This window comes from Oppia nitens, unplaced genomic scaffold (assembly GCF_028296485.1).
Source record: "Oppia nitens isolate AA-2021 unplaced genomic scaffold, nextdenovo-longstitch-racon4-pilon3 scaffold8_pilon_pilon_pilon, whole genome shotgun sequence".
Classification (NCBI taxonomy): domain Eukaryota; kingdom Metazoa; phylum Arthropoda; class Arachnida; order Sarcoptiformes; family Oppiidae; genus Oppia; species Oppia nitens.
In genome coordinates this window covers 1,103,687-1,121,861 of record NW_026533252.1, presented here as the reverse complement: position 1 = coordinate 1,121,861, position 18,175 = coordinate 1,103,687, and the positions used below count along the sequence as shown (strand labels likewise).

The 18,175-nt window shown below is 23.5% G+C and overlaps 2 protein-coding genes across 2 annotated transcripts; one reads left to right on the top strand and one right to left on the bottom strand.

Annotated features, from left to right (window-relative positions):
- Positions 1–2,864: 2,864 nt before the first annotated feature.
- On the bottom strand, positions 2,865–6,576 carry LOC128964093 (5-hydroxytryptamine receptor 1-like). Its single transcript, XM_054310650.1, has 7 exons — positions 6,402–6,576; positions 6,191–6,315; positions 4,872–5,043; positions 3,975–4,703; positions 3,704–3,734; positions 3,461–3,566; positions 2,865–3,167 (listed from the first exon to the last, which is right to left on the bottom strand). The coding sequence occupies exons 2-7, from the start codon at positions 6,278–6,280 to the stop codon at positions 2,865–2,867; spliced, it is 1,431 nt and encodes a 476-aa protein (XP_054166625.1). The 5' UTR covers positions 6,281–6,315; positions 6,402–6,576.
- Positions 6,577–11,275: 4,699 nt separating this feature from the next.
- Positions 11,276–12,742, top strand: LOC128963858 (dnaJ homolog subfamily A member 4-like). The gene has a single exon (XM_054310382.1). The coding sequence runs from the start codon at positions 11,520–11,522 to the stop codon at positions 12,693–12,695; it is 1,176 nt and encodes a 391-aa protein (XP_054166357.1). The 5' UTR covers positions 11,276–11,519; the 3' UTR covers positions 12,696–12,742.
- The last annotated feature ends 5,433 nt before the right edge of the window (positions 12,743–18,175 follow it).

Below are 18,175 nucleotides of genomic sequence, written 5' to 3'. Positions count from 1 at the left end.
GGTGTATATAAGTTATATGTTGGCGTTTGGGTCGAGAGATTCGTTAAGATTTTAATAATAAGTGAATTATGAGACAAAAATGGGTTATTATTGATTGATTTGAAGCTTAAAAATTATGATCGCTTACAGTTAATTGTATATCTAAATATCAACATAAAAATATTAATATCTCCAAAACAACCGATTTTAATGTGGTTTCTTTTATTTTATAAATTTAAATTAAACTTAAAATTTTTAACATTTAATATTTAAATAAAAATATTTTAAATTAGATCTAAGCTATTTATTTATGACTATTGAATTTGGTTTTGAACAATTGGTATAAAAGATAATGGTTAAAATATAAAAAATAAATATTATTTAAAAATTGATATTCTTTAAACTATAGATTTTATATTTTTAAATAGATTATTTTTGTTCTAATAGACATGAGTTATAATTACTAATTAAAACTAATTGATAATAATTGAAATTATATGATTATTTGAAAATCTTTGAAAATTAATCACAAAATACTGAAACTGTTAAATTTAAACTAAAATTGATTTAAAAAAGTAATTACATATAATGTTTAAAATAATTTTTATGATTCATCAATCGGGTGAGTCTGTCTATAAATTAAATTAAACAGCACTAAAATTGATTTATATGTAGTAGGTAGTTTTCGAGATATTAATAGTATTATAAACTATATAGATATACTGTATACATAGTTTTAAAATTCACTGTATGTATCTATACTATTGGTATTTGAAAATAAATGTACTTTACTTTATAGTACCTGTATATATATATATATATCCTGTAATTTTTATATAGAATAAATTTTTAAGTAAATTATTTAATTTGATTTTTAAACATAACGTTAATTATTAGCACAATTATGAGTTGAGAAGGCAATAATGTTTTTAATTATACCCTGCTTTTCAACATAAGTTTACATTACTGTATATAATGAATAATTATATTACTATAAATTATTTTAAATAACAGATTGTTTGATGATCTTTTAATGTACAAAATATTTGTAATTTAATTAAGCATTGATTAATAATAACAATTTGAACTATTTTGTATATATGAAAAATTTTGAAATATATATATATAATAGCAAAAATTAATGTACATTTACAACATTTAAGTTATTATCTTTATGTATCATAATTTTATAGAAATAATTTATTAATTTAAGCACAAAACAACAATGGTTTATATGAAATTTTAATGTATCACCAAAAATATATAACATCATTAAATACTGTATAAGTTATAATAACAATAGTATTAGTAATAATAATAAACAGCGTTAAAGTAGAAAACAATGAATTATTAATAAATAGTTATTATTATGATATTGTATTGTATTATTTGAGTTTTAGCCCAAAACACACTAATTAATTATAAAGAAATAAAGGATGTGTTGAGTTGTTTTTGGATATATATAGTATGATACAACCTGTATACATACAGGTGCCAAACACTTACAGTTTTATGTCATTTATTTATATGACATCCTATTCATTGGCCACAATCTCTGACATTTGTTGTCAAAAATAAAAATGTTTTATATCTTATGATAAATAAATTAATTGTCATTATTATTATAGTTATTATTATTATGATATTTTATTAATTGGTAAACAAAAATCATTAAAATTTCTATTTGTAATAACTATATTATCCAATAATTTAGATAAAAAAGTTTAGATTTTTAAAAATATTAAAACTCATATATTTTATTGCTTTATATAATAAAAATATTTGATTTTGTTTATTATTAAATTTTAATATATCTATAAGATATAGATATATTCTATTAATATTAATACAATATAAGATTAACTACAATCAAATATATGTGTCTTAATAAAAAAATCATTTATTAAATTTATGAATTTTACTTTATGTTAGGAGAACTTAACAAATAAATATATATACAAATGTATATGCATTTAATTTATTGTAATATAATATTATTATATACATATATTATATATCATTATATCACATTTTATGCAAAATTTTATGTTTGCTTATTAAATATTTACTGTTTATTTAATTTATTTATGATAAAATCAAATTAAATAATAAACTTATTAAAAATACTGATCATTGTTTAAAAATAAATATAATAAAACAAATACTATTATTATAGTTTACATTACATAAATTAAATATTTTCTAACAAAAAAACTAAATTAATTTTTTAAAAACTTTTTCAGTAATTAAAAAAATAATATAATTTTAATGATGATGATATTTACCCAAAATTTAACTAATAAAATAATGTGTATGTTTTTGGCCAAAATTATTTTGTTAATTTTATTTAATATAATATCCAAAAAATTTTTGAAATGTTGTCTCAAGAATAAGTAATTATAAGACAAGATTCTCATGAGATTCTCAAACTAAATATAATTAAATTCTAACAAAATATAATAAATGACTTTTTAAATAAAATTTGAGAATAAAATCATATTTTTTAATAACTGACAACAAAACGTAAAGCTATCATAAAAATTATAAAAAATTGAATAATATATTGTTTTTATTTTTTTTAACTCTAATTTTTAAAAAATAATAGTTTATGTGTGCAAACACTTGGAAATCACTGCACTTTTTGCATTATTTTATTAGATTTGATTTTAATATTTTAAACGAAATAATGATTTTGAATTATAAAGTAATGACTTTTATGAATCCTTATACATGTATTTGTTGTGAACCTTATATTCATTATTTTTGTTGATATATAAAGTTTTTAAAAAATGAAACAAAAATTCAATTTAGTAGACTATAATTTTTGTTATTTTTGTTTTTATAAAAATGTATATATTTTAGAAAAAACAACGATTGAGAAGACATCAAAGTGTTGCCTCATTTTGCATCCTATCCTTTGCTATGATGTCAACACTACTACTGCATAGACCACCAGTACTTCTTCGCTCATCTTTATAATGAATCATATTTTTATTGTCCGTAAAACTGTCGGCATTGCTGGCGGCGAACTCGTTGGCCACGTAATGGCCCCGTTCGGTGCCGTATTGGCTTTGATAAGCTTCCGCCCGAAGCCGTGATCCCATTGTAGCGCATTGTAGGCACAGAAGATATTTGAATGCGCGGCGAAAGTCCTGATGAAATGTTACGTAAATAATTGGATTCAACATCTATTGGACGGTTGTGTCGTATAAATGGGATTCAAGAATATAAGAATAATAAGAATATAAAAGTATTTTAATGATTTGTTTGACTATTTATCTAAAAATTTTTGCTATTTATTATTATTATTATTATGAAAGAGCATTAAATGGAAAGGCATCTTATTATATATATATATAATTTATATTTATATACTATAAGGTTGTTTAATATATAATATTGTATTATACAGTATATGAGGCATTTAGACGATAATACAGTATTAGTGTAAAGTAGTGGATAAATATAAGGTAATACATACAGAGTTGGCGTAACCCAACCATAACGTAGTGCTCAAAACAAATCTGGGAATTTGTACGACCGATGCTGAGAATGGCTTCAATAGAGCCAATATAAAGAAGGGCAGCCTTTAAATAATTATAGTAATAATTGATATAAATTATTAGCAATCAAAGTACACTACTCTACGGCTTTAACCATAGAAATAAAATTAATTGTAATCTATATATATATATATATATATATATATTGTGAACAATCTTACCAGCAAACAGTGAAAGCTGTCATTATTACTCCTATGAAAAGTAAACCATTTAAAGAAAATAATGTTTTAGTCAATTAAGTGAAACATAATAAGGTATATATATTTAGACAAATATCAATATGTTTGGATCAGTTGTGTGGTTAACAGCGTGGTGTGTGTCTGTGTTTTGTCATTATGTAGTATTATATTTTATGTAACAAAATCAGATAATATGGCAAATAATTGGTAACAATGTTAGTCGAGGAGAGTATGCATAAAAATGAAGACAAACCTAAAGTAAACGATGCTTTTCGCTCTCGCAGTGCATTTGATGCTCTTCTCTTATAGACAGAGCTGGCATTGATTGTTGATGAGTCTGACCATCGTTTTTGTTGGCATTCAATGTTTGGCCTCAGAGATGATGATGTTTGAGATGCGAGTGCTGTCGTGGATACGGCGCTTCCTGTGCTGGACATACCATTTGTTTGTTGTTTCAATATCTTTAAGCCCTTTGAGGATTGGTCTGTATTGATGGCAATTGTTTCCGTTTTTTGAGTATTTTCATAACAATCGCATCCTTTGATTCGCGTCCAGACGTTGTTTGTATTACTAGAAGTAATGTCTAGTTTGTTCATATGATTGTCGTTTTGCTGACACTTCAATAATGGTAACTGTGCTTTAAGTGCGGCTGTATTTGGCGTTGTTGTGGTACTCGGTCTTTGATCTCTTTGTTCCGCTTCAACCACTCGTTTGGCTGCGATATAGATCTTGTAATACATGACAATCATAACAGACAGCGGAATGTAAAAGGCGGACAATGTTGCGTATAGTTGGTAACCGATGTTTTGGCTGACTTCACAGGTGGCCGATTCATCAGTGCCGTGCTCGTTGCCTGACACTAGTAACGGAGGAATACTTATCAACACACTGGCCACCCATACGGCGCCGATAAATGACAAAATACGTTTGGCTGTCCGGCGCACACCATAAGTGAGCGGTTTGGTTATCGCCAGATAACGATCTTTTAGTTTAATCACAATAAAGACATTATTAGTGATTATAATTAATCAAAAAGATATCTAATACCATATATTCATTAATGTTTGTTATACACATAATTTACATAGTATTACATACTTTGAAATTATTTATTATATATGATATAAAAGCTATTAATAGATATTCATACCAATTGAGATCATACAAAGATTAAGGATAGATGAGGTACAACACGTCACGTCAAATGAGACCCAAAGATCACAAATAGCTGGACTCAGATTCCAGGTTCCCGTCAGTTCATAATGAAGTGCTAATGGCATCACCAGAATAGCCACACATAAGTCAGATATTGCTAGAGATACCTAAGCCATAGTAATAATTATGTGAACAAACATAAGCATTATATTTATAATAAGTATTTTATCGTCGATATATACATCTATTGATATATAACTTTCACTAATAAACCATTTTAAACAAATTTATTTTAAATTGCTATTCATTGTCATCTCATTTATTTTTTATACAATAAATATCGTTAAATATTGATATATATTATATATATGTTTGCTTTTATTTAGTAGTAAAATCCGTATTTAAATTGTAAGTCATTTTTTACCAGTTTTAAATATATAAATAGCATTTGCCTAAATATAATATATCAATAGAAAAAAGTATATATTTGTTAAAAAGCGAAAATTGGTATAAATTTCAAATAATTTTATTCATAATATTATATACAATATATATATATATATATATGAGATGTAATGATGTGATATGCTTTTTGAAAGATTAAAGTGTTTGCATTTATATATACACAAAACTTTTTGACTTAAATTCCCAAAGATATTATTTATAAAAATATTTTGATACCAAAAATATAAGTTGAAATGATAACTTTATATCAACTATTTTTAATATATACAGTATAAGTATTTATTATTATTATTATTATTATTATTATTATTTTAGATGACAATCTTTTTATGTGTATTTTTTTATCACAACATAATATAAATGACAGCAAAAATAATAAAATAAAATATTTTCTCAGTTTTTAAACTTTTATATTCTATTTTTTATTCAATATTATTTTTATTGTAGTTTAAAAATTTGAAATTTAATAAAATATAATATGTTCTAGAAAATTGAATTAATTAATTGACATTTACTAAACATATTTGTATTAAATATTAACATTATATTTATATATTATAGAAATTGTAAAAATATTTTATATAAGATACATAGTGTGTATATATTTGTCAAAATTATATCAATAGTAAATCTATTGACATTATTATTATTATTTATCTATCATAAATATGTATTTATACTTATTAGAATAGTCATGGATACTATAGATGAATAATATAAATATAAAATAAAGATAAATATAGTCTATATTTATCTTTATTTTATATTTATATTATATAGATATAATATTTTGATTATTTGGCATTTTTATGAATAATTTGTTTACAATTTTATAAATTTAATGCTTACGAGTAAGTAATTGGATGGATGTCTGAGTTTACGGACCAAAACTACCGAAAGGCAGACCAAAATGTTACCGATAACTGTGGCCACAATCATGAAACCTAATGATGCGACTAACAGTGCCTCGAGTCCTATATAAGGGCATTAATATGGAGACATTAAAACCAATTATTTAAATTTTTGTTGATTTGTCTTATAAAATGCTAATATGACTGACGGGGAGATAACAGATCTTCTTCGGTGTCTTGAAATGTGTAGTTAACGATAGTATTGCAGATTTCACTGAGCGTTAGATTGCCGTCAGTGATGGCTTCGGTCTCCAAATTAGTCACAATATCTTCGGCATCGATAGCGTCGGTATCATTGACTCCACATAACGACAGTATTTGCGATGTAATACTTATTGAGTTATTTGTTGTGCTGTCCATTGGTTGGTTGTCTGGCGCTTAAGGACAGGCCATACAACTGGACAATTCGTTTACTTGTTTGTCTCATTCATAATATATTATTTATTAATCTATTGATTTATCTTTTACTTTAACTTTATTTAATATGAACTTAATTTTATTTATACCAAACTTTTCATTTATTGGTATATTTTGATAAATTATTTACAATATACTGTAATGTATTATTGAGTGTATACTTGTTTACAAATTAAAAGCCAGATTTATTTCATTTATTATTATATATGTGGACAACAAAAATATTTTTTCCTCAAAATATATCTTCTTCTTCTTCTGTTTTTAAAAGATTTTTATTCTGAAATGAAAAAATTAATTTTTAGAGAAAAATAGATTTAATAAACTAATAAAAATCAATGAAATAACTGAAATGAGTGGTCAATAGTGAATTAAATGTTAGGACACAGTATCAGAAAAGTATCAATCAATTCAATGACAGCCACACACACACACACACACACACACACTATAGCGACTATAAAAACTTTTTATGGCCACAAATATTCAATCAATATAACATTTTTTTTATTAATTCATATCTCTTTAAATACTGACAAAGTTGTGATTGAATTAAAGAGAAAGATATGTTTGAAAATCTCTGTTGTATTTCTATATTTCTGGTGAAACCTAGTCATCAACTTCACTGATATTCTGATCAAACAATAGTTTTTCATAAAATTTAATATTTTTTTCTTCAGTAAAAAAGAAGAAGAGGATGAAAACGACTAAGAATTTGACACAATTTTATCGTTTTTTATATTTTTCTCTCTCATAAAACTTATAGGAAAACAAAACTAAATACTGTATACATATATCTGATAATAATATTGTCTGAGATTTGAACCAAAAAATTATTATTCAAAATATTATTTTAAATAAAATATTCACAAATTTTTTCTGATGAATATTATTTAGCAAAAAATATTTATTCAAAACTTAATCAAAAAACGTTTTTGTTTTGTATTACAATATTTATGTTTTCTCGTAAAATACCATTTTTGTATCTAAATTATATTTACATTAATTATTAAATATACCCATAAATTAATTTTAATATAAAATATAATCTATTTATTATGTATTCAATTTCATAAAATTATTTAATAAAATAGTGAAAATATTTAAATAAACACAAATCGTATTAATTACTTCATTATTATTTATATATTTTATATATTTACACTTTATTGTCTTAAAAATTAACTTAATATAATTTTTCTTTTGTCTTTTTAAGTTTTATTGTTTAAAATTAACTAAAATATCGGTCATATTTCTAACTTATACTATTTAATCAAATTTGATTTTATAGATACAATTAGAGCTTTAAATAAAAGTTTAATTTTGTTATATTTTGTATATTTAAAAATAGATTTAAAATCAAAATTGTTGTCTTAAAAATTTGCTAAAAAATAATTACTTAAGCGTAAAAATAATACAAAAGATATTTAACATATTATTAGCAATATAACAATGAAATCATTTAAATTTAATTAATATAAATTAAATTTATAATAATATTAAAAATACTTAATTATACAAGATTTTGATTATTTATGAATGAATTTTATTAGACTAAATGTTTATATGAATGGGTATTATGTGGAAAACAATTTAATTTAATTATTAAAAAATTATTTTTCAAAAAATTTTAATGTTAGTGATAGTACATCATTTAGTACATAATACCAAAAACAAAATTAGTAATATAATACTATAAAATATTCAAACATTTAAATAATTAAATTTGAAGTTTTCACGAACTCCTGAAAGGAATACGTGTCTGAATTTTATATTTCCGTCCTTTTGTCCGCATTTTATTCAATTTTTAAATTTTGACTTCAGATTTAGATTAAGCATCAAAAATAAGGTATAGGGGATCAGCATTAAAATATTGATATCTCATCGGGAACATAGAAAAAATGGCGGCCAAAGTCAAAAAAATTTTATGAAATTTTTTTTTGAGTATGGATTTGAATAAAGCATCAAAAACAAGCAAAGGAATAAGCATTAAAATTTTGATATCTCTTTGGGAACATAAAAAAAATGTAAACCCAAGTAAAAAAATTTTAGGTAAAAATTTTAACGTTAAGAATTGTATAGAGCATCAAAAATAAGGTATAATAGATCAGGATTTTTTTGAAAAAATGACCCCTCATGACTAAAGTTGAGTTTATTTTGTCATACTGAATCATTTGATACCCCACATGACTATAGTTGAACTTATTTTGTCATACTGAGTAATTTGATTTTAATTTAATTTTTAATTCGGATTAGGAGTTCGTATGAAAATGCTTTCTAGCATTCTCAACTGGTTATTTATATATTTTGAAATTAAACTTAAAAAATAACGTATAAAAAGTAAATTTTTATGTTTGTTTGCTTGTGTTGTAATAAATAGAAACACATTGAAGATACAGTATTATTGAAGTCTTATCAAACTTTACTACTTTAACACTAAAAACTAATCTTTTAATAGTATTTTCTTAAAAATATTTACTATAAATAAAACTTCTCACTTTTCTGGTTGTAGTAAATACTAAAAATGTTTAAATCCATTTAATTTATAAATGTTGTTTTTTGTTTTTTTTTATTTCCGCTTTATATCACAAATCAATTGGTAGTAAAGTTTGCTGTCCTTCACTAGAATTTTTATCAATATATTTACTAAATACAGGAAATATATATATATATTATAATATTATAGAAAAAAACGTTATTAATATAATACATTTTAGTAATTTAATACAATAATAACATACAATCAAGTATTGCATGTTAGATATAATTTACGTTATAAATAGGTAGATATTTCTTAAACTGTAGAGTATGAAAGTCTAACTACTATATAGTAATATTGCAACAAAATTTAAAATTAAATAAATCTTATATAAATGTTATATATTGCTATATATTGCTATTTAATTTTTGTTGTTGCAAATGATACAATGATAGTTGATATTGTTATTCAAATAGCTAATTTTAATTTTAAAATTTGTGGTACAAAACATTTTTTTAACAAATGGTTTTTAAGGCATTTAAATCTTTCTTATAAAACTACAGTATATATTAGATTATAGTAAAGATTTTTTTCAGTAAAGATATGTTGACGAAAAAAACGATAACTTTTTGAAATTCAATTCAAATGGAAGAATAAGAATATTAATAGTTTTGTCACGTTATATATCAGATAAACATTTTGAAAGCTCTCTCTCTCTCTCTCTCTCTCTCTCAACCTCTTAACACAATCACTAACTCAACTCTCTTCACAACAAATTCAACGCTTTTATGCTTATAAATAGTCTTTAATTTCACATCACTTATCACAAACTAACAGAATATTCTTTTAGAATATATATATATATACTATTAGATATAGATATAGTATAATATTAAATAATTTTTGTGTGAAAAATATAAAATTAAAGTTTGAAAATTATAATAATGTAAAGAGTGTGTGTGTGTATGTATGTATGTATGTATGTGTGTATGTATGTGTGTGTGTATGTATGTGTGTGTATGTATGTGTGTGTGTATGTATGTGATGTATGTATGTGTATGTGTGTGTGTGTGTGTGACTTTTATATTATAATTGTTTGTTTGGATTTACATTAAAAAAAACTTCAAGTAGGCGTATGAATGATGAACATAACATATAAAAAAGACTTTTACATTGTAAACATGCAATATGTATGTATATCTGTATAATAAATCCTCAGAATAAAATATTTAGCAAAAAACGCGACAAAAATTATATAATTTATGAAATGTATTATTAAAAATTTAAGACATAATAATTAACCACATTTTCATAAATTTGTAAGATATTGTATTTTGTTGAACAACTTATTACTCCTAAGTTATGAGAAATGTATAAATATTTAAAACTAATACAACGTTTCCATTGATGTATGACTGCAGTCATAGTACAGTATGTCCTGAGGTTATACATTAAGTGATGAGTATAATGACTATACTATGACTATACAGTGCATTCATAGACTATTCGTACTTTAATAAATTGATAAATTATACATAATATGCTATTTCAAGTATAACAATGAATATATATATAGTAAGTTGTAATTAAGTTACAAAAAAAACAACAAAATTAATAAATAAACAAATGTCTAATACACCAATTTATAACTAATGATTAATATTCAGGATTTAGTAAGATTTAAATATGTTAAGTACAACAAAATCTATAATAATAAATTAAGCTTTAATATTAGATTATTCAATACAAGACCAGATTTAAATAGCATAAACCTATTTATATGTCAAAAATTTTTCATCCATCAGTTAAATTGTTAGTCAAAATACACATTTAAATATTAATAGTAGGTATGATATTATAATTTATAATACAGTAAGTAATAGTTGTTTGTAACATATTTGTGAATAAATAACAATATAAATTTAATTCATGTATTATATGTATAATACTTACAGTACAGTACTATATTGTAATTTGTAAGTTAAAATATATGAGAATATAATACATGTATTATATTATACATACAAATAAATGTCAAGTACTGAACATACTGTACAGTATGATTACCGCTTAAATTATAGTGTATCACAGTTTAAGCTATAATATATACTCAATACAGTATATTGTAGATTATATTACAATACAGTAGTTGACTTGTGTTAAAATAAACTTATTGATAATTAATTACTAATAATCGATATGCTGTGCAATATTAAAGTCAAACACATATCTATATATTATTTGATATAATCTAACATATTCTCAGATATTATCCATTGATATAGTCATTAAACCAATCTATAGTAACCAAACAAACTAATCATTGATTATTTCTTTGTTTTTTGAGAAAATTAAATTGAAATTTATCGATACAATGGTAAAGGAAACGGTATATTATGAAATGCTTGGTGTAAAACCCAACTGTTCACCGGATGACTTGAAGCGTGCATATCGTAAGTTAGCCCTTAAGTATCACCCGGACAAGAACCCAGACGAAGGCGACAAATTCAAACTGATTAGTCAGGCGTATGATGTGTTGTCCGACGAGAAGAAACGTCGTGTCTATGATGAAGGCGGCGAACAGGCCATTAAAGATGGATGTAATGGATCGACGTCACCGATGGATATATTTAAACATTTTTTTGGTTTCGATGACTCAGAAAAAGGTCCAAAACCTGTCGTCTATAAAATGGGTGTAACACTTGAAGACTTGTATAATGGTACCACTCGTAAGCTATCGATACAGAAGAAGGTGATCTGTGGACAATGCAAAGGAAGTGGTATTAAAACTCCAGGTGTAGGACCCGCACGGTGTATAAGTTGTCGCGGTAATGGTATGCAAATTGGTATTGAATATATAGGTCCCGGAATGGTTCGCAGATTTCAATCAATTTGCTCCGATTGTAACGGAAGTGGTCAACAAATTGCATACAAAGACCGGTGCAAACAATGCGATGGAAATAAAGTTTGCAAAGAAACTAAACTTCTTGAAGTTTATATTGAAAAAGGTATGAAAAATGAACAAAGAATTACGTTCACCGGTGAGGGCGATATGAAACCTAATGATGGAGTGGCCGGTGATGTCATTGTGATATTGATTATGAAAGAACATAAAGTCTTTAAAATAATTGGTACTCAAGATCTGTCAATTGATATCAATCTAAGTCTAACAGAAGCGTTGTGTGGATTTAAAAAAACTATCAAAACTCTGGATAATCGGACACTAGTGTTGAAATCATTGCCCGGAGATGTCATAAAAGATAGAGAAGTTAAGTGTGTGTTGAATGAAGGTATGCCTCGACATAAAAATCCATTTGAAAAGGGAAAACTCATTATACACTTTATGGTGGAGTTTCCCAAACAAATTAATCCCAAGTTTGTGCCTCAATTGGAGAATATATTACCCCATAAAACATCCAGAGATTTGCCATCCAGTGATGAACCGGTCGAAGAAGTAATACTCGAAGATTTTGAAAGTGAACAACAAAAGACTGATTTCGATGATTATGACGATGAAGACAAACAACACATGCAATGCGCCACTCAATAAAAAAACATTTTTATTATATAATTGTTTAACAGATTTAATATAATGACAATTGAAATAATTATTATCTATAATAAAAATTAAATATTTAATTAAATCAATAAGATGTTTGTTATAATATATTATTAATTAAACATTTTTAATTATGTTGTCTTTACTATATTAATAAAATATAAAATGAATATAAAATTTTAAAATAAAAATTTAAGAATTATTTAATATTAAATTTATGATTTGGTTTCAAGAATAATGGTTAGATTAACAGTTTTAACAATACTATTATAACCCGAATGTTTACAACAATATAATAAAGAAATAAACGATTTTTATTTGTTTAATATGAATTTGCATAATTATTTATATATATACGGTATATATATATATAAATATAATATAACTTTTCATATTTATTTATTAGTGCTTTCATAATGCACTTACAAGTTAGTGTTGAATTTTAAAAATAGACATTGTATTAAATACATACATACACATACACACACACACACACACACACACACACACATACACACACACATACATACGTTGATAGTTCACATCTATTGTCAAAAACTGTACTTTTCATAAATTTTAACATTAAGTAATGATTATTTAGTGATATAATAACTTAAAGAATAAATTATTCAAAATATCGTATCAAAAAAATATTAACTTAATTAAAAATTGATATCATTTTTTAAATAATATGTTACATTAAAAAATCATTTTGAGATAATTTATCTATACTATTTAATTATATACACTATGCTGTATTTAAAAAACAAATTAAACATATTTATGAAATATAAATGCAGTACATATATTAGTTTAATGTTGTTAAAATATATCTAACATTTTTATCATACAAAATAATTAACAAAATAAAAACAAAAAATATATATAATATTTATAACTAACAGAATCAATAAGTAATGAAGACTTTAGATAAAAGTCAACTAATAATCTAATTTAATAAAATTGTTTTATACAAAGTTTTTTTTGTGATGACATTGGATAATGAGAATATTTGTAATTAAATAAATAGTATTTGTAATTATATATATATATATATACTTATATACTATATATACTGTACATATATGTGAAATACATGGCTCACAATTTGTTAGCAAATGACAGACTAAGTGAAGTGATATTACAAGAGTTGTAATTAACTGATCCATTCGTTATCGTGTATAACAAGTCCTTGTGATGTCAATAATATAACATCAGATGAAATAAATAATAGAATGAATGTATACTTAAAACAGTGTATTTGTGGTTCACTTTTCAGATTCTTGTGTCAAAAAATGTCAACAAATATATAAAGATATAAAAACTAGAAATAAATTATAGATTTATTCATATGAGTGATATAATGTATTATAAGACTCATAAAAAAATAATAATCATTATTATGAGGATGTGTTGAACAACATAAATAGTCAAATTTCATGTGTGTATGAATCGCTTATCTATGATATTTATCTATATATCTATCTATCTATTTATGTGTGTGTTTATGTGTGTGTTTATGTGTGTCTATATATATATATACTGTTTATGTATATATATATATATATATATATATATATATATATATATATATATATATATATATATATATGTCTGTGTGTGTGTGTGTGTGTGTGATCCCAAAGATTGCTCAGACCTAATATTTTTTAGAGTTATTTTTGTCTGTCAACGATAACAGGATTAATGGCATCAGAAAGAAAGGACACTTCAATAGTCAACTATAATGTCTTGAAAGACAACATTTTATGATTTTTCAAATCTAATGTATAGAATATTATATATTGCATACTATGTGTGGAAATATATGATGCGATTGGAACTGGTATTGCCTGAACCCGAAACACAATAACAGTCCTAAAATAAAAGCTCTTTTAGGAGACATTGTCTCAAATAGATTTAAGAATTGGTTTCGCTTTACTAAACAAAAACGGGTCGATTGTTTAAATGGATACATATGTGTATAGGAAAGGCTTTAAAATCATTGAATACTTGATGTATGATATATACTATTTCACTATTAAAGTGTTTATATCAACAAAAATATATAACAAACATACACTTTGTTTTAATAAAAGTTATTTATTTGCTCAATATTTTGTTATATATTATTAATTTAATTACATTATATGTACTGTATTTATATTCTCAGTTTTTATTTATTAAATAGAGAAACAGTGATCAATAATTTGCTTGAATTATTACTTAATAATACGTGTTTTATTTATAAATATAAGTAATACTTATCAAACTTTAAATATCAACAATTTGATTGAATATATATTTTTATTATTTATTTGCTGGAAAATAACATTTGTGAATACAAAAGAAAAACAAAACACAAAGTGAATTGATTTTATTTTTTATATATAATATATAAAATTTTTATTTATAGTTACAATTATAGTTTTATTTGATATATTATATATTGTATGCTATATGTTGTAATGGTTAATAGCATTCAATATTTAATTTAATGAATACTGTATTGAAGATTCAATGAATGAATGAATATGTGTGAGTGAGTGTGTGTGTGTGTGTGTGTGTGTGTGTGTGTGTGTGTGTGTGTGTGTGTGTGTGTGTGTGTGTGTGTGTGTGAGTGAGTGAGAGAGAGATAAAAATTATTAAATATAAGAAACATTTTATTGGTTGAAAACAAGTGAAACACTATTAGTTTATGAGTGAGAGGTCTGTCTGTTTCACAGCAATTATTTCAGTCCAATGATTAATGGCTTTCAATGAATTCAATTCAATACACAAATAATATCACTCTTAATATATATCGATGTCTAAGAAATCATACAAATGGTCACACAATGAATGGTATTATTTTTTAATTATTATTAAACGAAAAAATTCTTTTACAAATAATAATAATAAAACACAATATTATAAAAGCAGTCATTATTTAGTCGGTATTTATTAAAGTTTTTGAAATGAATAACCTATAGAAAAGTATTAGTGTTGTTGTCCGACAACAATACCCGTATCACTACTACTACTACTAATATTACAATTTTTACGCTAAAGTTGTTATTATTATTTATAGCCAATCCTACACATTCACATCATTTAGCCATTTATTTATTTGGCAATTAATAAATTTATATCTATATATACAGTAGTATTAATATATTAAATGAAATAAGACATGTTTGCCTCACATTTATTTTAATGAATAGATGCCAGTGTTTAACCAGTAGTAGTCCGGAATCAAATTACTCTTAAAAATGCAATTATTAAATCTATTTATTGTTATTATTTATTATAATTAAATAATTTTTGTTAACTAATGTTAAAATTAGTAATTATCACCAAAATTAACATTATTGTATTTTTGCTGAGTATAACTAAATAATAATATTAGTAATTTTTTAGAATTTTTTTCATTAAATTAACCTTATACTTATTTATTTAATAAAATTTTATGATGCTTATAATTAATATAAATTTGTTGTAAATAAAAACTATCACGATTAATTATTTAATAAATACAATTATATTATAACACCACTAGTTTATAACTTAAGTTTCATATAGAAAATATTAAAAATTATTTTTTTCAATTATTAATTATAAAAATATATTAATGATAAAAATGTACTTAATATTGTATTTCACAAAGTAATAAAAATATATCTAGTATAGTGACATATTTATAATTTTTAATATTATATAATCACGTAATATCTATATAATAATAAAAATTAGTTTTTTTATAGTATACTACAGATACGGTTGTCAGGTTAGGCATAACCCACAGGAGAATCCAGTATTGAAACACAATTTCCAGTGGACTTAGTTGTTGTGTCCGGCATTGTTGTAATAATAGTAATAATATAAATGTAATATTAATTATATCGTTTTTAAATTAACATAATATTAAATGTATAACACTTTTAAATAACTAAGGTTTATTTATAAACTTACTGTATATAAATAAAGTTAAATTTATTTGAAATACTAATATAAAAATTATAAGAAAATTAAAATGATTTTGAGTTGTCCTCAATGATAATAAAAATCGTCAAAATATACGATAAATAAATAAATATAAAAAATACGAACATATCTAACAGTTTTGCCTGTCCGACACAACTCGGTATTGATATTTTTAATATCCGTAATAATAGGGTTAGAGACCTGGCAGTCGTAACTACAGTATAAATGACTATTTATTTAACATTTTTTAAATAATTAATATCAATATATTTTACGAGCCATCATGGTAAAAAATTAATTTTATAAAATTAATAATTTAGCAACTTTTTAAATTTATGTTTACATATAATATATTAAATATATAAATTATTTAAATCAATTTATACAATACATTAGTTATATATTTTTTTAATCAACATATTAATTGATGTTTTCTAAATTTTGCTTTCATTAAAACTGTATTTTTCATTAGTATTATACCGGTATAATGAATTCATAATTAAATTGGACTTAATTTAATATTATAAAATAATAAAAGAGGAAATACAGTAGATTATAATAATAATTAGTAAAAATAAGAACTAAATAAATATAAATATGAGAAATATTTTATATTAAACATTAATTATTTTATAATTTAATATAGTATACAGGTATTTATACAACTTTATTAAAAAAATAATAATAATATATTTACTTTCAACATAAATTGAATTACAGTATATGAGTTATACTTAAAATTATTGAGCATTATTTATAAATATACTGTTATAAAGTATAAACCGTATGATAATATAGAGATTATATAATATTACAGTTTTGGCTATATTTTTGTTGAATGAATTATAAATGAAGACTTTAGTGGTATTGTTGTTGTTATGCAATCAACTTCTTGTCAAAAGTTAAATGAATTCAAAGACATAAAAATACTTTCATTTCATCGCAATTGTCGCATAAAAGTTAATAATATAGACTATAGACTAGAGTGTAGACAACTTGTCAAATGTGACTCAAAAAAGTTGGTTCAAACTCTCTCTCTCTTTCCTTCTCTCTCTCTCTCTCTCTCTCTCTCTCTCTCTCTCTCTCTCTCTCTCTCTCTCTTTCTCTGTCTGTTTGTCTGTCTCTCCCTCTCTTTCATTCATTCACTCACTCACTCACACATAAAAAGTCTTAAGCGGCGGGAAATCTGTCAGTTCAGTAATTATAAGTATAACACACAATAGGATAATAATAACAAACACGAGAAATACATGTAATGTATTGGGAAAAGGTGTGACACTTTTTACTGAAATTTTTGCTTAGCTTTCGCTGATTTTTATGTCTAATCAGACAATACTTTGAAGGAAGTGAAAGTCAATTCAATGCAAAAAAGTACTCCCAATGAGAGTGCCATTGCTTTAAACAACTCATATCATCAAATCATTTAACGATATTTGGCAACAAAAACACTCAGAAAAACTAATGAAAACACCAATTCTTACTTTAACAACATTTCCTTTTAAATTATTTGT